The 19,614-nt window shown below is 46.6% G+C and overlaps 1 protein-coding gene and 2 long non-coding RNA genes across 9 annotated transcripts in view; 1 reads left to right on the top strand and 2 right to left on the bottom strand.

The window, feature by feature from the left end:
• COL16A1 (collagen type XVI alpha 1 chain) overlaps positions 1-14,001 on the top strand; it is a 168,348-nt gene extending 154,347 nt beyond the window's left edge. For all 6 annotated transcript variants that reach the window (XM_077337466.1, XM_077337465.1, XM_077337467.1 and 3 more), the window contains 10 exons: positions 2,798-2,851; positions 4,364-4,414; positions 5,763-5,852; positions 6,940-6,975; positions 8,246-8,290; positions 8,377-8,565; positions 9,508-9,574; positions 9,881-10,057; positions 10,395-10,472; positions 12,270-14,001. In XM_077337466.1, the coding sequence (XP_077193581.1) occupies positions 2,798-2,851; positions 4,364-4,414; positions 5,763-5,852; positions 6,940-6,975; positions 8,246-8,290; positions 8,377-8,565; positions 9,508-9,574; positions 9,881-10,057; positions 10,395-10,472; positions 12,270-12,472 (990 nt within the window). In that variant the 3' untranslated portion in view covers positions 12,473-14,001. The remainder of the gene's footprint in view (positions 1-2,797; positions 2,852-4,363; positions 4,415-5,762; positions 5,853-6,939; positions 6,976-8,245; positions 8,291-8,376; positions 8,566-9,507; positions 9,575-9,880; positions 10,058-10,394; positions 10,473-12,269) is intronic.
• Positions 89-6,195, bottom strand: LOC143837523 (uncharacterized). Its single transcript, XR_013231000.1, has 3 exons — positions 5,089-6,195; positions 4,290-4,497; positions 89-3,452 (listed from the first exon to the last, which is right to left on the bottom strand). It is a non-coding gene; the product is annotated as an uncharacterized LOC143837523 (long non-coding RNA).
• Positions 10,052-19,378, bottom strand: LOC143837524 (uncharacterized). 2 transcript variants are annotated; one of them, XR_013231001.1, is made up of 3 exons: positions 18,693-19,378; positions 15,117-15,220; positions 10,052-10,306 (listed from the first exon to the last, which is right to left on the bottom strand). It is a non-coding gene; the product is annotated as an uncharacterized LOC143837524 (long non-coding RNA). The 2 variants fall into 2 exon arrangements; XR_013231002.1 differs by having other exon boundaries at positions 16,341-19,378.
• Positions 19,379-19,614: the final 236 nt, after the last annotated feature.

Genomic DNA, 19,614 nt, shown 5'->3' on the forward strand with positions numbered 1-19,614 from the left:
CTTACAGGACACTATTTGGAATACGCTGCCCCTTGAGGCCTGCTTCAGGTCTGCCAGGGCAAAACATTTCTTTGGACACAGGCTTCGAATGGGGCGGAGAGAGAGATCTCATCTTTTAAAAAGCCATTCTTGTGGCCTGCTTCTAGCCTGAGGACTGTTTGATGGATATCGCTTTAGGCTGATCAATGTCCCTTTTATGCATGTTTTTATGCCCTTGGCTTGTTTCAGGGTTTTTTTTCTAAATCATTGTGTTGTATTTTATGAGCTTCCGAAAGCAAGTTTTTGGAGAAGAAGATATATACATTTTCTTAATGCAGTTTAGTGGTTTAATGGCAAAGAGTAGCAGGACTCTAATCTGGAGAATGGAGTTTGATGCCCCACTCTTCCTCCACATGAAGCCTGCTGGGAGACCTAGGGCTAGTCACAGTTCTCTCAGAACTCTCTCAGCCCCACCTGACTCACAAAGCTTTATGTAGGGTTGCCAAACTCCAGATGAGTTTATTATTACTCCAGATGACTTATTACTACAAGTGATCTCCAGTGACAAAGATTTATTTGTATTATTTAATTTATATCCTGTCCCCTCCTGACAAGGCGGCTCAGGGCGGCTTACAGAATAAAATGGGCTCAGTAGCCCCAATAGAATAAAACAATAAAATCAACACACGCCCACCTGATATTAGCAATAAAACAGCGTAACAGCAACAAGATGGCAGGCAGAAATCAAAATACCTCCCAATAACTCTCCCCATTGCCCATAGAGTGGCATAAGATGTTATATACAGGCCGTCAGATGCACTTGCCATGCATCTAAGCTCGGGTGGAGATCAATTCTCCTGGAGAAAATGGCCTCTTCAGAAGGTTGAGTCTATGGCATTATACCTGTAGAGGTCCCTCCCCTCCCCAAATTCCACCCTCCTCAGGTTCCATCCCCCTGATCTTCCAAGTGTTTCCCAACCCCGAACTGGCAACCCTGTCCTTAAGGCAAAGAAAAGCAGGGTGAAATAGGCAAGATGGAGCTGCAGGGATGGTGAGGATGTGGCCGTGGAGATGAAGGGGTGTGGCTAAGCAGAGGGGTGTGGTTTCTTATGTTCACAGTTAGATGGCTTGTATGTTCCATAGTTCTAGAAGTGGCCAAGCTGTTGAGGGAGGGGCAAAACCAAGGGACAGGTTGAGTCTCTGATAGTGCCTGAGCACTGGGATGTTCTTTTCTTCAGTGCTAATGAAAGAAAGGCATCCACTCCAGGGGAGTGGGAGGTATTTGGGGTTGTTCTTTGGCCAGCACTTTCTGTACATGCCTGTTCCATGCATAGAGCGTAGATTCCTCTGCCGAAACATGGCACGCAGTGTAAAAAGCATGGGGGCATGGTTATACCCCCCCCCAAGGAAGAGCAGAAGAGTCACTACTAGCCCACCTGACTTCTATGTCTGTCCAAATCAGTGCTTGAAAATATGGCTGATAAGTAACGTCAAGGGATGAACCCTTCACCGCCAGCCTGCAATAAAATGCATTCATTGAAAAGATGAATTCTGAACAGATAGCCCTGTAAATCTCCTGCAGTCAAGCCCCAGAGAGCTGTGCAGCATCTTAAAAGAAGAAAAACGTATCATGATGGAAGCTGGTGGACCAGAGCCTGCTTCATCTGGTCCATGAAATCTTCTCTCCATTTGCCACATTAGGGGTGTGCAAAAGCAAACAAAACCAAGTATTGTTTGGGTACACTGAACCCGAAAATATTTCCTGATATTTCCAAATCACAATACTGGCCTGGTAGTCAGATTCAATTAATATTCGGGAATGCCATATTTTCTCAGCTCCATTAAAGCCTATGGTCTGTATAGCCTGTAGTGGAGAATTGATCTGGGGGTATCTGGGGCTCGGAGGGGAGCTGTTTTTTTAGGTAGGGGCACCAAATTTTCAGCATCACTTGCAGAGTCTCTCCTTTAGAAAACAAAAACAAAGAAGGTGCCCCCATCGTCCACTGTTTCCAATGAAGGGAATAAAGGCACTTAAACTTTAAAATTTAAATGCCTTTTGCAAGCTGTAGCAATGGGAGTTCACTCTGAAGGCATATAAAGGGACTGAGGGCCCTTTAAAAGCTGTCTAACTCGGCTGTCCAGCAGTTCCGAAATAAGGAAAATAGGAAAAAAAACCAGCTGAATTAATGCCCGAAAAAGAACAGCAAGCTCTTTTGCAGGGGATTTTTTTCAGATTGGATTGGCCAATTGCCCACCCCTAGGCAGCATTACATTATCTGTGTGTGGGTAGGTATGAGTATATAGTGTGGCTAATGGAGATAACGATTTATGCATTTGACGAAGTAGACTCTGGGAAGTTGTAACAACATGACAAGTTCAGACACTCAAGAGGCCAGTAAACTTCATTACTAGGCAACACGTATTTGAAATCAAGAGATCAAGCCAAATCAGAGTAGGTGCGGTCATGAGCAAACGGTCCTCTTGAACCCAGATTTAACATGATCAAATCTGCCTGCACATTATAGCTCAGCTGTGTCATGCTGGAATCTCCTTTTGAAATTTGCATCTGTGCATGTGCATATGCTAAAGCATGGTAACTGTTAAGTCTGCAACTTGAATGTCCAGGGTGGTTGTAAAGCTTCCTTACTGATGGAGTGTTTCCTTTTCCAACGTTTCCTTATTCTTCCGTGTAGGAACAATCCAGTTGGGCCAAAGTAAATGGAAGGAGGGGATGGTTAGCACACAAGAGGCACTGAACAGAGAGCTTTCTGTGCTCTGACTTTCTGTCTTGTTCTTTTTCTCTCTTTTTTCCATCCAGGGAGAGCCTGGTCCAGTGGGGCCTCAAGGTAGACCAGGTCCTCCTGGGCACGTTGTAAGTAAAACCACTCGTCTTCGGTTTGAAAAGGGGCGGATTCTCTGTTGTTTTCTTAAGGCTGCCACAGAGTCACGGCTCAGGCTGGATCTAGGTTCCTGCTTAAGACAACATTAGGTGGTGTGCAGATTCTCGCAAGCCATTGTGCAAGAAGCCCACAGAGTTGGCTGGCTTCTCTGTTAATGCAGAATTGGAGCCCAGAATGAGCACTGGGACTTTTATCAAAAGCTACTTTAAAAAAACAGAACACTGTTTGGCAAGTACAACCGTTGCATCTAGGAAATGTTCACAATTTGGGTAATGCATTCCACTTGCAGACGTTGGCCCCAATCCCTCCCAAGTCAGCCTCCCAGCCAAAGCAGTGGCAATTTAGTGGCTGAGGTGGATTAGAATGGGACTCAGCCGAGATTCAGTTCAGCCAGAGTGGGGCCACTGAGATTTCGGTGAGTCATCTTGGGATCAGAAAGCTAGAGGTGGGTCTTGGAGATCCGGCTGCTTGAATTCCAGCTTTTGCTGCGGGCTCTTTGTATGACCAGGATCAAGTCTCTGCTTCTCTTCTGTCATCTGTGAAATACCAGCCTCCAGGATCAACTTCGCAGGGCTGTTGTGAAGATAAACATAGCAGAGCGTGTGAAGTGCTTTGCTCATCAAAAGAGCTCATTCAATGACGATATGCAGCTTTTAGCACCAAAATAGACACACAAAACCTGCCCTTAAAAAGTTGAGACTGGGGAGGTGAATTAACACAAAAAATGATGTGTGAATAAGGGACCAGAATCTTCCCCCTCCCTCTTTCACTCAGAACCCCAAAATCACGATACACCATCTATTCTATCGCTACCATCTTTCTGGCTGCCAACAGAAAAAGAGCACCCACAAGGTCCAATACTTCCATTACATTTGTGATACTAAGTGCTTCTGGTCATCCCTGTCTTCAGTTTATTGTAACATATGTTGGAGATATCTGCTGTCTCTGTCACATGGGATGGACTGGGAAGTTTTAAAATGGCCCGGGAATGAGCCAGGCCACCTCAGTCTGGCTAGCCGTGCAGTACGGGCCGCTGGGCTCAGACCTGGCCAGTGGCAACAAAGTTGATGGGTGCAGAGCCACCCATAGCATCAGTGCAGGAGGAGCTACTCCTACTGGCATAGCTACTCCAGACCTTATTTGGGGCACAATCTGAAAATCTGGGATCTGTTGGTCTGCCTTGAAGCAAGAACCTGGGCTCTCAGCGCCAGACTTTGCTTGAGAATCTTTTCCTGCTGACTCCTGGTTACTTTGTCCAGTCTTACAGTTTGTTTTGGCTATTTTTTTTAAATTGGGCTTTAAGCTGTTAGGAGAGGATTGTAAGCTGTCTTGTGGGACCTGCTTTGCAAGCCGAAAGGTTGAGGGGAAGATCAGAAGTACGGAAATGAGGCTCCTTGCTTGCGGGTTTACCAGTCATTCTGTATCTGTGTAAATTTCCTCTGTTGGCCCTTATTAAACTTCCTGTGTTTCCCATCCTCTTTCAGGGTCCTCCCGGAAGCCCTGGGCAACCCGGCCCAGCTGGACTCGCTGGAGTTGTGAGTATCTTGACTGCTGCTGCTAGTCCTTTATTGCCAGTTGCTAGGCAAATGCTCCACCTCCAAAATCTGACCTGCTCCACCTAAGGAAAGAAGAGCTCTTTTGTTGGAATGTCCCCTGGGTCAAACTCATTTTGGCAAGTCACCCCTGAGTTCTCCAGAGCAGCTGCAAGTACTGTCACTTTTTAAAAATCGTCAGGACCCCAATTTGTATCAGAACTGCAGCATGGGTGGAGAAGGGGTTCTGCTTTCTGCCTTGTACTGTTTTCCATAGCTGTAACTACCCCAGAACCCAGTTATTCACATAAGCTACAAAGTTAAGGAAATATTTCCCTGTGGGGACTGTTTCAGCTAAAGAAAATGACCCCCCTACCCACAAACACACACATACACACACACACACATGCCCACCACAGTTCCCAGCCAAATTGGGCTGCTGCTGATTTTTTAAACAACAGCCCTTGCAGCTGCAGTCTGGCTGCAGGGAGTTGCCAAAAAATGTACCACATAGTCTGACCCTCTGTTGACATCCTCTGAATGAAATCATGCCACTTTGGAGAGAAAAACGTGACAGAAACTTTCTCTGAACAATCCAGAATATTTTAACCTGCAGCCTAAAAGGTGTGCTGTGAAGGTGACTGGCAGGCAGTTAGCTCAACTACTTTTTTTCTTACCTTGATCCCGACCCAGTACGTAAATTTAGTGAATTCACATGAGATGAATTTGCCTCAGAAAATGAGAGCATCCATATCATGACTGTTACTTGATCCATCCTAAAACTATTTGGTGTTTGGTTTGGCTGAGTTGTTGTTTTGCTCTATTACTCCTATCATTCAGTTTGTCCCCGGTCTTTCTTTCCTGTTGGAAACCCAGCAATAAAGAATATTAAAAGCAATAAAATAAAACTTGAAAGGGTGGGGTAATGCGGGGTTTCTCAACCTTGTTAAGCCTGTGGGCAGTTCTGGACTTGTGAGACAGGGTCGTGGGGGCAGCACTACAAAATGGCTGCCACAAAGAGGAGGGCAGTCCAGAGAGCTGGGAGGTTCCCTGTCTCGTGAGAGGCAGCTTGATTTGCCCTGAACTAACCCGATTGCTTCCCTGAATTGCAGGCAATTCGCTGTGCCCCCCTGCCCAATTCCTGTTGAAAGTTATGAGACATACCTGGGGGGTGGGGGGAGCTTAGGGGCTTGAATGGGTGAAGTTGGGAAGTCCCTGTTCAGAATGTCTACACATCTAATCATGAGACACCACTTTGGGGATTGGGGAATAGTATTGGAGAGGTCCTATTCCCTCTCCAGACACTTGTAACTCCTGACCTGTTCACCTGACCTAAAGCTTTCTTTCCCAGGGACTGAAGGGTGAGAGGGGAGCATCTGGAGAAAGAGGCCTCAGTGGGATTCCAGGCCAGCCAGGGCCACCCGGCCACCCAGGACCACCGGTGAGTGTGCCCCATGGCAAAAGGGATGCCTCCAGATCAACATCTTGGGCAAATGGAAAAGCGAACCGTTTCTCAAGAGACCGTTTGGGAAAGTGAGACGTCTGGTTAGTTGGGACTGGGTGACTGAAGTTCAGATTCGTACCCAGCTATGAACGTGGTTGAATAGTTTCTCTTCCTGCCTAACTAAACTATAAATTCAGGATTTGATGTGTTTTTTGCTGCCTCGTGTGAAGAATTCTGTGCACGTGGAGCAGCAAAAACAGGGGAATAACTCTACCCCAGTGCTGTTTCTGGAAAATTTGGGGGAAGGAACAGGTGTTTTTCCTCCCCCTGCAGCAGCATTCTGAGTCCATTCGACCAGCCATTCTCAACATTTCTTTGGCCACGGCCCTTTTAGGATCTCTTCTCAGATTCCAGGGCTCCCTGCAGTAGGCTGGCCACTTGTGCAGTGAGCAAGACGAAAAATGGCCTAAGCTATGAGTGAAAAAACAATACTCAAGGTACCTTGTCTTATATATATCCAAGACAGATTTTTGGAACATTTAACCAAGCGAAGTATGTGCATTCATTTCTTTTCTTGAATGCATTAACTCAAGCACACATGAAGGAACGGATGATCTAATTTTCTGTCCCTGGATGAAGGTCAAGCATCCTAGCAACTAATGATGTCATACATGACAAAAAGGGTATTTCATCGGTTCAGTTACCAGGGCCCCCCAGAAATCTTCTGGGCTCCCTTCTCATATTTTCCCTGTGGCACCCTGCAAATGGGGCCTCCCAGGGGTCCATGTGGCCCCAATTGAGAATGGCTGCATGAGAGCTGTGTTTTAGTTTTTGACAATCGTTTCCTGAATCTAGTGTGTGGCTGCAGAGAACGGGAGCTGGGAACCAGGAGAACCAAGACGCAACTCATTTAAAACCTGAGCAAGGCAGTATTTGTTACAAGGGAAAACTTACAAACTTTAATTTACAGAAACTGTAAACAGGGATTCCCCCAATTCCAACCAGGAGTTTTCAGAAATAAAAAATGATGGCATCATTCTTTCTTATGATGAACCAACTGACATCATTCTTTCTTGATCCCCAGGGTGAGCCAGGCTCCGATGGACAAACTGGCAAAGAGGTAAAATGATTGGTGCCCATCTGCTCTTCTCCAGGAGCAAAGCTAGTTTTGGCCCAACCATGCAGAAAGGAGCTCTCCCCTTGACTTCCTTATCTCACCAGGGCATGCGAAAGTCTTCTGTAGGGAATGGAAAGGGACCAACCTATCAAAAAGACTTTTTAATGATGGGCTGGTCACATAAACTCCCTTTGAAACAAACAATGTGCAGCTGCCACCAAAAAAAGATGCTGTAGAGAGTATTCCTTCCTTCCTCTCTGCAATAACCTTCCTGATGCTCTGATACCATAACGACATTAGTGGGATGCTGTCGGGGCCTTCCTAATGCTCTGATACCATAATGACATTAGTGGGATGCTGTCAGGGACATCCAAGAGGCCTGTATTTTAAATAACGTATGGCTCTGCCCTTCTCCTAGTCCCTGTTAACAATGAGACTTCTCTTATTTAAAATGAACAGAGCTGCTTGGGTTGTGTCTGTTGCTCAGAGCAGAAGGGCATTCCTGCCCTTTCAGTCCCATTTGGCCCACCCTCAGAGGATGTCTACCAACAACGGGTGCCCTGTAGGCAAGCAGCCTGTGGCTTACCATTTCCATTGTCTGTCAAGATTGAGTTTTCCTTCTAATATCAAGCAGAGAATCATTCAGGCTTGGGGGTGGCCCAGCTCGGCTGAGGCACCTCCTTCCCTCGCTGGGTGCGGCACCAAGAGAAGAGAGGCCTGGCCTCGTCTCACGTGGCCCACTGAGGGAAGGCCAGCCGGCCAGTGGCCGTCAGTCAGCAAAGGGCATGAAGTGAAGTGAGCCACCCACTGTGGCCGCCTCAGCTGAGGGAGACAGTCTCGGCACTCGAAATGGCAGCTCTGAGAACAGAGTGTAGCAAATTACATGAAACTGGAGTTTTGATCATTGCCAGCACGTAGCAGAAGGAGGCCGCTTCTGGAACGGCTTGATTTTGAACTGAAATGTACATTATATTTTAGAATTTAAATATTAAGGATCATTTATATCACTGTTATTGTGTTATGATTATTGCTTATATGATATGATTGTCATTAGACATCCTGAGCCTTTGAGGTAGGACAGGATACAAATAAACTTTTCCTTACTTACTTAGCAGTCCAAGTGCCCTGAAGCAGAAGCCCAAGTTTTGGGTTGGGCCCTGCTAAGTATTTGATTGGGTGCCTATGACGCTGGCAGTAGAACTGAATGAAATTCTTGGGGACTGCAAGGCATTATAGGAACTCACGGACTCCATTTCCATGTGTTTCTTACCAGGGTCCGTCTGGAAAACCAGGCCTCACCGGACCAGCAGGGCAGAAGGTAAACAGAGGAAGGCCGAGTTCCTCCCCTTTGCTTCCTGGCAAGCACTAAGGCCGTGCCGACTTCTCTGCTTCTTTTTGTTTCAGGGTGAAGCTGGATCTGCAGGGGAAAGAGGGTACCCTGGAGAGAAAGGCAGGTCTGGAATGCCTGGGGGGCCTGGGAAAAGCGGCCCCATGGGCCCCATTGGACCACGTGGCCCTGCCGGGGAGAGAGGACAGCCTGGCCTACCTGGCCCTTCGGGAAATCCCGGTAACCCTGGATTGCCTGGGTCGATGGTAAGAGATGCGGTGGATGCATGCATGGTGGGAGGGAGGGAGACACAATGTGGGAAACTGAATACATGGATGTATCCTGCCCTTTGGCAATGTGGCCACTGAGAGTCTGGCCTTCCAGCTTCAAAACTATGTTGGACACACAGCTGAAGCTGACTCCGACAGAGCTGCCAGTTCTCTCTGCCCCCCCCCCAATTGCCACTGATGAGGGAGGGGCAGGGGGTCACCAGTTAAGCTGCCATCATGCCCAGATTCTGTTCAAATGATAGCCTGCTCCGTGGGGAACATCCATCTTAATTGCCATTAGATTTTCCCTGTTCCTGCAAGCCACTTTGGGAATAAGTATCGGTCTGAAAAAGCAGTAGAAAACAAATTAAATTACATTGCATTTGAAGGAAAAGGCAGATTGTTAAAACCTTTACTTCCTCCGATGCTCTTGTGTTTGGGTCATTTTAAACGTCCCTGGGGACCCAGCGGTGAGGAGAGTATCGAGTCTGGTCATGGAAGGCCAAGGTTCAAATGCTGATTGAGCCACTGAGCTCTCAAGGTGCCTACAGGCCGTAACTCAGCCTGAGCAGGGCTCATTCCACACACGTTGGATGATGCACTTTCAGTGTCCTTTTGCACCTGGATTTTCCAATGTGAAACGGGGAAATCTGCTTCTAAAGTGCATTGAAAATGCATGAGCCACTGTGTGTGGAACGAGGTCTCTGTAGAGGCAGAGCATATACATTTTCTAAATAAAGGAATAAAATAAATAGCCTAACTCACAGGATTGTCATGATGGTAGAATGCTGCTCTAAACTTCTTGGACACAAATGCAACAAAGTGAAAAAGGCAGAATAGAAATTGCTCCTCATGTACGGGCAGTGAAAGAGGGCTGCCTCAGGAACTTGGCGCAGGCAAAGTGGAATTGACTCTTGGTTTTGCCCATCTTTTGTTTAGGCAGATGCTGTGAATTATGATGAAATCCGGCGATTCATCAGACAGGAACTGAACAAAATGTTTGATGGTGAGTAACAGGGACTCCCCCAATTCCAACCACTACCCCCCAGGAGAGGTTGGGTAGCACGTCTGAAACTTGGCTGAACAGTTGAAGGGCACTGCTGAATTAGCACGCCGATAACAAGCAAGTGAGTTCCCATGTGGACATTCTACCTGCGTTCACAGTGACCGCAAAAGGACAGTGCAAGGTCCTTGCCATATGGAAGCAGTCTGAGCCCCCAGTCTCCATCTGCCCCTTTAACCTGGTTGGATAGTTTTCCCCACCGCCAGCCACCCGGCCACAACCACATCTCCCTTTGGTCTCCCCTGACAGAACGGATGGCGTATTACACCTCCCGGTTACAGTTCCCAGTTGAACTGGCTGCCCAGCCAGGAAGACCAGGAGCCCCTGGAAAGGATGGAGCCACCGGGCGGCCTGGACCTCCTGGTGCCCCAGGAATGCCTGGGCAGATTGGGAGAGAGGGGCGGCAAGGACTGCCAGGAATGAGAGGTAAGCCATTCTGTTTATACCTCTTATGCAAGTGGGTGCCAAAGCAGCCCAGGCTGGACTGTGTCAGTGGTAGCCTCAGGATCAGAATTGTGGAGTGCCTCCTCTGCTCCTGGCTCTAGATATTCCCATGAGGGTTTTCCTTGCTAAACTCTTCTGTCTCCTTGCTCCATCACCCCAAGTGCCCAACTCAGGCACAGGATTCTGCACCTGAGTGATGTAGTCCTTGTCTTCAGCACAAACCCTCGACATCTGTGTCAAGAAAGACCGCAGTGTAAGTGCAGAAGATGGATTTCCCCCACTGTGGCTTCTCTGCTCAATTCTCTTTCTCTCATTGCAGGCGAGCCAGGCACCAAAGGAGAGAAAGGAGACAAAGGGACTGGAATTATGGGAGAGACTGGGGCTCCCGGCCCTCCAGGTAAAGACCCCCCCCCCACGCTCTGTGCAAACAGTCCTTTTTAAATCAACTTATTCGTGGTTTGAGTATTTCATGGTTTGGGGGACAGAGTTAGCTCATCTTTGAAGGACACAGAGAGAGATTTGTGATTTGCAGAAGATCCGCATCATTGGTTCCTTTGGCCACATATTTAAGCAAAATTTCCGCCCTTATGATCTTTGTCCAATTTCAATCCACCGTGTTTCTATTCCCAGCCATTGTAAAGGCATTTGGGTTCTGGCCCTTTTCACTTGTACTTTATCGGGCTGTAGAGATCCCAGTCCGTGCTCATACTGCCAGAGGAGTGACTGTGTTAGTCTGCTGCAGCAAACATCAAATGGCAGTCCAAGGATGCCTTCAAAACTAGGAAAATTCAATCCGGCTCGAGCTTTAATGAGCCAGTGTGCACTTTATCAGCTGCAGGACTTCCATTAGGCACTGATTCGCACACTTTCTACCTGCCTAACGGATGACCACTTCATGCATATGATGAAGAGAGCGCTGACTCATCAAAGGATGCTGGCATTGCCTCTGAACTCCTGTTGGAAACCGTGTTTGTGACTGCAAGCCCCCCCACCCCGCATGGGTTAAGCAGCTTATGAGGGTGCTTTCTGGTTTGGGAACTGTCAGTGCAAACAAGAGGGCAAAACGCAGTGTTCTGTGACCCTGCCCTTTTCTCCACATGCTGGTTTCGTTTAATGGTGGAGGGAAAGATGCTTTGTTGATGAACACTGGAGGCAAGTTCATGTTTCCGGAGGCAGGAAAGCAAATCGTATCACTGTGTGCATTTGCACATGAAATGGTCTGCAGGTTGGCCTGCAGCTAAGAAAAAGAGTGGCGGGTTGCATTTTCCTGTTGGCTGAAGAGAATGAAATTAGTGAAGGAGAATGGAGAAAAGGCTTGCAGGTGTGCAGGAGGGGAGCCTGGCCAGGTGGCCCAGGCTAGTCCGGTCTTGCCAGAACTTGGAAGCTAAGAAAGGTTGGCCCTGGTTAGTACTTGGACAGGAGACCACCAAAGCAGTCCAGAGTTGCTGCCCACAAGGAAGGCAATGGCCAACCTCCTGTTGGTCTCTTGATCTGCAAGCCCTGTGGAGTCACCTGAAATCAGCCATGACTCAACAGGACTTTCCACCACCAGGTAAGGGCAGTCTTTCTCAACCAAAGTTTCATAAAACCATGGGATTTGACAGCCCTGGAAGGGTTTCCTGAATTGGTGAGAGTTTATTAGTTTTCTTTTCTATTTTTAAAGTTTGTTAAACATTTACTGGGTGATATGATGATATATGGTCATGTTGACCAACCCTCCCTCCCAAAATGGCTAATAATGGGCCTGGAGGGGGGAGGGAAGGGGAGGTGCCCCGAGTGGGTACACAATTATGCTTCCCAACCATATTCTGCACGATTGCACCACATTTATTTATTTATTTATTTATTTATTTGACTTCTATACCGCCCTCCCCGGAGGCTCAGGGCGGTTTACATCAAACATATAAATAATATATGGAACATGTATTTTTACATTTTAGGGTTTCTTGAGGCCTGAAGAATGTTTCAGGGGTTTCTCAGGGGTAAAAAAGTAGAGGGAAGTGATGCCTACAATGTCCAGGTTGCATATTTTGAAATAAACAGCTGCTACAAAATGTTTTCAGTCTCCCACGCCTTTTCCTTCCTGCTAGGGAACATTCCCTGGAATTGCCTGCCTTTTAGAAGTGAAAACAGTACGCATGGGACCTGATGGATTGTATAAAATGTACCCCCTCTTCTTATTCTCTCTTCCCAGGCATGCAGGGGCCTCCAGGATATGGCAAGGTTGGTCTTCCAGGGCCGATGGGCCAACAGGGTATTCCAGGCATCCCAGGGCCTCCAGGAATGTCAGGGCCTCCCGGGAAAGCTGGTCACTGCAACCCTTCAGATTGCTTTGGCATGATGCCTCTGGAGCAGCCGATGTATCAACCCAAAAACATGAAGGGGCCTTTAGGCTGAAGAGCCACTCGGACAGGGTTTTTTCCGCAAAGGACTCCACTGGGAATATCCAAGGTCTGGTCCTCAGGACTGGTTGGGAATTAAGTTTTTTTTTTTCATTGCTGTTAATATTTTGTCTCTCCCTCCCCCCCTCGTCCAGTGGGTTTATCTTCTCATGATGGCATTTTAAAAAGAAAACAAGTGTGAGTGTTTGTGTACGTCCTGTATTCTAAAGATATTGTCAGTCTGTGTTCAACAAAGCACATTTTCAAAACGGAATTTGGGCTTCCGCCAGATCTAATGTATTTTCATGCCTCTCGTGTCTCTTAGCAAGGGATTATTGTTTTTGCAAAAAGATGAATTATGAACTCCAAACAGATAAAAGAGGCCCTGGACTTTACAATATATTAGGCTTGGCAAAGATGTTAGTCTTTGGGGTAGGTGCTCCCAGCTTCATTGGGACTCCGTGCGGGAAAACGGCCTGATAAATCACTCCCTCGGTCATTAATACCGGTAGAAACTGGAGAGCCTTGAGTAATAAGAGTTTTTGGGGGAAAGTTCTGAAATGCAATTAACTTGCATTTTTTAAAGGTGTAGGTCTTCAGCATTTCCCTTTAGCAACAGCAGGGATCCTGAGAATTTTAAATTGTTGTCGCTAACAGTGGGGTACGGTTTTGAAGTGTTTTTAAGAAATGTGCCTTAAGCATATCATCTCCCCCAGATAAAACTGCAGGGATCTTGTTGAATTTAAAAAGCAGCATCCAAATCAGCCTCAAGCAGAGTGGGGTTTTTTTTTTCAGGGAGGGAGGGGGGGTCTATGTATGTAAGAGCCATCAAGTCCCAACCGACTTATGACGACCCCAGCAAGAGCTTTGGCCTTTCCTTCCTCTGCAGAGCCTTCATTGGTGGTATCCCATCCAAGTTTGGGTGCTGGTTACCTTCTAGGATCTGTCCAGTTAGAGCTATATCGTGCCGCCCTTCCTCCTGTACCATGATGCATTTACATCTTCTTCCCAACAGGAAAACTTCATTTCTCTGTTATATGAAATGTGATGTTTGAATGACAGGTGGATGGAGAGAATTAACTTTTTTTTATTGTACTCTCTGCCTTTTCTTGAATACTGGATCATCACTGCTTTGTTTCCATCCAATACATTTTGTCCAAAAACAAAAACTCAGTCCCTATCCAATCCTGATTCCTGACCTCCTGTGCAACTTGAAGGGAATAAATAAACTGCACACAAAAAAACCCTTTCTCTTGCTAAAAACAAAAAAAAGCCTTCCACCCTCCAGTTCTGTTTCTAGAAGGATATTTCTTAAAACCTCAGACTAGCCTAGGTGTGCTCCAGACCTAAAACTAGCTTGGGCTGGAGTATTATGACGTTCCGCACCTGCCTCATGACAACATTGGAGAATTACATCAAGTATGTGGCTTGAATCCTTGATCCCAGGAGGGTAAGCAGCAGAGATTCATCACTGACTCATCTCGGCCATCTTCCCTAATGGTTAGCCATCCTAATTATTTAAATAAATGGTGCCTTGTTTCCTAATTGGTATCTGGCCTGCTTTCATTTCAACCCCTTGGCTCGTACGCCATGTTTTCATCTGCTGGGTTTAAAAAAAAAACGCTTCTCGTGTGAAGTTGGCGTGACAAACGGAGCGGCCACAACAAACCTACCATGGCTTTGAAAAGGCCCATCTTTTGTTCAACACCCAGCTTCCCTCTTCTCATTTGAAAACAAGACGGGTGATTAGAAATAATGGCCCCAATTACTGAATCTTGGCTGCCGGCGTGACACTGCGAGTCTGCTGCGTCTCCGCCATCTCTTTATTATTCAAGGAAGACGCCTCAATTTCACAGTGAGCAAATTAAACACTTTTTGTCTAAACTTTGGACTCTTTTCTCTTTAATTAAAAAAAGGGGTGGGGGAGAGAAGCTAGTTTTGCCAACTGTCATTTAACAAGAAATCATACACTGTTATGCCGGGATAAATGAAGTCGCAGGCAGCTTCACTGGGAAAGTAACTATTTCCCATTCAGCATTAACCTTGGGGCCGGGCTTCTGGAATTGATCACTGCTGTTAATGTTTGGAGCAGCCTTTCTCCCTGGCAAGCGGCAGGCCAGGCCGTCTTTGGCTTGGGGCTTTTGCTTGGCTGCATTCGGGACAAAATTCAGGGGAGTGTTTTAACCCCCAGCAGCTTTCTTTCAGCATCCTTTAAAAACAGTTTTCTGTTTAGATTCTGCCTATCTTCATTCATAGAACTCAAGGCTGTGCACATTGAAGGAGAGGTGGGGTTCTCCGGAAGGGGGTCCCCTCCTCTTCAGATAGTGCCCAGCCCCCAAGACCTATTTAGCTTTATTATTTATTTTATTTACTTATTAATTGGACTTGTATACCACTGCTTCCAGTAAGCTGGCACACGGTGGTTCACAAAAAAGAGACGATGTACAACGTCACATCTAAAACACACACACATATATACTAATAAAACCTCTGTTCATATATTGGACCATCCGGCCAGTGCTAATGGTAATATTGACAGGCAATACAAATAGATGACACAGGATCCCTCAAGGTTGCCTTCTAATCATATCCTGGCACCACTGGATTCCCTACTGCAGAGAATGCCCTCTTGAATTGGCCAAGCAAAAACATCTACTCACTTGTAAAAGGTTGATGCTGCCCTTGTACACTGTTGGGAGGGTGAAGGGTAATTGAATTTGTGTTCCTGAAGATCTGAGCCAAGCTACAGGGGCAGGAAATGGCCCTAAAATGGCATGAAATTAATGTTAACATAAAATAAAGCAACCTTAATGTCACATTAAGGAACAAAATCCATGTGATGATCCATGCACCTTAATAAAACATGATGTAGAACATGATATTATCAGTGGGATAATGGGACGTAAACTGTGTTATTAAAGCACCCCAAATAGGTTTCAAGGAACCCAACAAATCTACAACGCTTTAGGTCAGTGGTTCTCAACGTTGGAGTCATGACCCCAATAGGGGTCGCTTGGCCTCTTCCCTGGGGTCGCCAGGTTGCTGGCTGCTGCGGTGGTGGCAAGCAGTGGTGGGCAGAGGCAACGGAGGCGGCAGAGCCATGGCACTGGCTGCTCCATGCCACCTCGATTGTTCTGCACCTATACGCACATGCGCACCACTTGTCTGCATGCACATGCCACCGCTGCCAAAGTTGGGGTCGTGGCACTGGTAAGGTTGAGAACTGGTCCTTTAGGTGGTCTTGTAAAACTGCAGAGAATTGCCACAGGTGAACGGAGAGACCATTTTTGCCCATCTCCACTTGGAATCCTGTTTTTTCCCCAGAACCAGCATTTTTTTTGGGGGGGGGGGAGGGTTATAGTTTGAAATGGACCAGGAAGAGAAGAAGAATTTCTTCTGTCAGCGAAAATCTTGAGTAGATCCAAGCCACATTATTTTAGTCCTTGGAGCAGCCACTTTGAAAGCCATATATGGTTTGTCATTAATGCAAGCAGTACGGTCTGAGTCAGAATCCTGTTAATACCTGCATGGAATGTGCGTGCATGTAAGGGGGGGAGCTTATAAGGGTAAGGACTTGTTGTCATGGCTACTCAATGAAAGGGAAGAATACTTTGCATATGCCCAAAGACAAGTCTCTTTTAAGTTCATACAATGTGAGTGTGAACTTTGGACATGAAAGAGAATCTGGGGCTGCGCAAAGCCTCTCTCAGAGGGGCATCCCCTGGGAAATAGTCATGTCATGTGGTTTCCTTTTGTGCAACAACTGATTGGCATAAGAAGGGAGGACACAGCAAATCTTTTTCTGAGGTTAAGTCTTGGAGAACTTGGCAGAAATACTGGGTGATCGAGATCTAACATCAGCCAAACAACCATTGAGCACGTACCATGAAGGGTCCTTCTTCTCTGTGATATGGAGGGCACCTTAGTGGGTCATTTCCCACTCATTACCAGGGAGGCAGGAACAACTTTTCTCCCTGTGTCGTGATGTGTCATTTGCTCAGAGACCAGTTGTAAACTACCTATAGCTTTAAGAAACTGCTAACAAATCAACACTGGAGAGAATAAAAAACTCTATTTAAAAAAAATGAAAATACAGATGTGATTCAAAATATAAGTCTATCATAATTGTCAATAAACTCATTAATCTATATAAATATCCCCCAATCTGCAGAATTAATAAGGAACATGTAGTTTGATGAAGACATGCCCAGAAGGGATAAGGTGTCCTCCGTAGCTCAGGGAAGAAGGACCCTTCATGGTAAGTACCCAACAGTCATTCTCCCCAAGCAGTGGGACCTACAAGAGCAGTCCCTTAATGAGTGGGTGGGAAGGTGACGTCCTCATGTTGTACAACTAGTTTGCCGAAGTTGGCATCAGAAGAACTATAAGCATTAATCCTGTAATGCTCTATGAAGGTGGTAATATTAGACCAGGTAGTGACCTTGCACACCTGCTTGGCTGATGCCCTGTTATGGAAGGCCGCATTAGCAGCAGCGCTGCACACTGAACGGGCAGTGATTCCAATTGGGACCTATTTGTTCTGATTTATAGGCTTCTGCTATACATGAGCTAAGGTACTTACCGATGGCTGTAGCCGATAAAGGCTTGCCCTTGTTTGGAGGAGAGAAGGAAATAAAGATTCTGTTTTCCTAACGGGCTGAGTTCTAATAAGATAAGCCTTAAGGACTCTCCTCACATCCAAGCTATGCTAAAGCCTCTCCATCAGATGCGATGGTTGTGGAGAAAAATTGAGTAATTTCTTGAAAAGTGTGAAAGGTTGAGGAAACATTTGGGCCTGAATGAGGAATCGGTCCAAAAGCCCACTTTCTCTTTGTGGAGGACATAAAGACCTGGTTTAACTGATGGAGCTCCCAATTCAAAAATTCTACAGGCTGATATAATTACCACCAAAAAGACTGTTTTTAAAGTTAGAGAAATCTTGCTGATCAGCTCAAAAGGTTCCCTGGTGAAAGTTCTGAGGACTATGTTTAACCGCCATGTTGGAAAACGGTGACTTTGTGGAGGCTGGCTTGCAGCTACCCCTTTCAGAAACCTAAGTACATGAGGAAATCTAGAGACGGGTACTCCTTTTTGTTTGCCCTTTTTTCTTTGGCACCATCTTGTGAAGGCTTTCCATGAGAAATTATATATCTTGGTGGCTGAAGGTTTTCTGGATGCGAGAATGATATTAACGACCTGAGGTCTATAACCCTTCTGAGTTTCATCCTCTCAGCATCCACGCGGTCAGCTTGAACCACTCTGGGTGTGGGCGCCATATGGTCTGGAAGAAATGGGAGTTCCATGGGGTCTTGCGTTGACTGTTTCACAATTGTTGAGAACCATGGCGTCCTGGGCCAAAATACGGCCACCAGTATTACCTTGGCTTTCTGCTGTATTACTCTGCATAGAAACTTGAGAATGATCAGCAATGGAGGAAACACATATAGGAGACTCTGGGGCCATGTTGAAGATAGTGCAGCTGTCATCTCTGCTTACTGGTGGTGGTAGAGTGAGCAAAACCTCTTGGTCTTGCAATTGAGGTGAATTGCAAATAAGTCCATTATCGGATATCCAAACTGACTTTGGATCAGATTGAAGGCTTTTATATTCAGCTTGCCCTTCCTGCATCATCTGGAGGCTTAGCCAATCTGTGTGCACACTGTTCATTCCTTGGATGTGCTCTGCCTGTAACAACTGTAGGTGTACTTCTGACCAGGTGAGGATTTTGTTTTGTTTTGTTTTCTTTCTTTTTTTGTGATTTTTGACTGTGCCTTATCCTGAGGCACCATAGAAGAGGCATATGCCTGTACAGAGGCTCTGCCAAAAATTTGTCGTCAAAAGCCCCATCTGCCATTCTGTGGCTGTATACGGGCTTGTCTCTCACACAATTAGAAGGAAAGAGAGAAATCCAAAAACTAAAGAATAAAGAATGGGAGAGAAGAATGGATAATTCAAGGAAGAAAAAGGTAAGTAGACAGATAATGTAGACTAGGTAGATAGACCCTATCCAGCTGCTCTCCCTTCAAAGGCAGGAAGGAGAGTGGTCTCTGGGCGAACGACACATCACAAGACAGGAAGCAGAAGTTATTCCTGCCTTCCTGGCGACGAGTGGGAAATAACCCGCCAAGGTGTCCTCTGCCCAGGGGAAAACATCTCAGAGTTTGTTGCCTGACAAAACTCTCTTTAACTTGCTCGGTGCCCTTCCACACATCAGAGCAAAGCAACGTTCTTCCTACCTGTTGCTTTCTGGTACTCTGGGCCTTGGGAAGCTTTCCTGGAGCAGTGTGACAGAATCATTTGTGTAGCTCCACAGTCTGTAGGGTGTCCAGAGTACCTGCAATACTGGCCAAGACAGCAGGGTCTGGCAGGTGGGGAGGGGGGAAAGGGAGAGGGTCCCCTGGGCCCTTTCCCTGCTTACCTTCTTGTTGCTTCTTCCTGTGGGGAAATGTTGGACTTTCCTTTGTTCTTTATTCTGGGATGACGGACCTGTGGGGAATCTAAGCAGACAACACTGAGGGACTGCAGCAACCAATATTATTATTCCCAAGGGTCTTTTGTTACAAGGTACCCCCAGTGTGGTGCTCCTTTCCCTATTGTGCATGACAGCAAATCTCTATAGCATGGGGCTAAACAACACAGCCCAGTGTGATTCTGGGCTCCATACAGCTATTATTTCTCTTTGCAGGGTGCTGGAACTCTTCTTTGTGGGTTGAGCTGGACACCACTGTGCCCATACTCTTCCTACCTGTCTCCACAAAGCCACCTGCCATTGTTTCTTTCTTTGTCAGGCCCACCATGGAGATGGGTAGAGTGTAGTGGGGAGACAACTTCTTGTGAGAAAGAAAAAAGCTGCTCCATTCCTGAGTGCACATGTATTTGAGATGGTCATCCTCTTCCACGTGAAGCTTCAGGAGGGATGCACTTTCGGGAGGGATGCGGGAGGGATGAAGGGGACACATGCCTAGCCCGCCAAATCAACCAAATCAACCCCGGTGATCAATGGGGTCGCAAATGCTGCAGACAGACCACCTTCACATCCAGTGTGTGTGTTTCATGTTTCCTGACTGCTCCATGGGTTTCTTTTCCTGCAAGGCACCATCCTAGGTCTTCCCCCAGCTGCTTGATTTCTCTGCATCTTGGGGGTCCAGCTGGAGCCTT

This window comes from Paroedura picta, chromosome 5 (assembly GCF_049243985.1).
Source record: "Paroedura picta isolate Pp20150507F chromosome 5, Ppicta_v3.0, whole genome shotgun sequence".
Classification (NCBI taxonomy): domain Eukaryota; kingdom Metazoa; phylum Chordata; class Lepidosauria; order Squamata; family Gekkonidae; genus Paroedura; species Paroedura picta.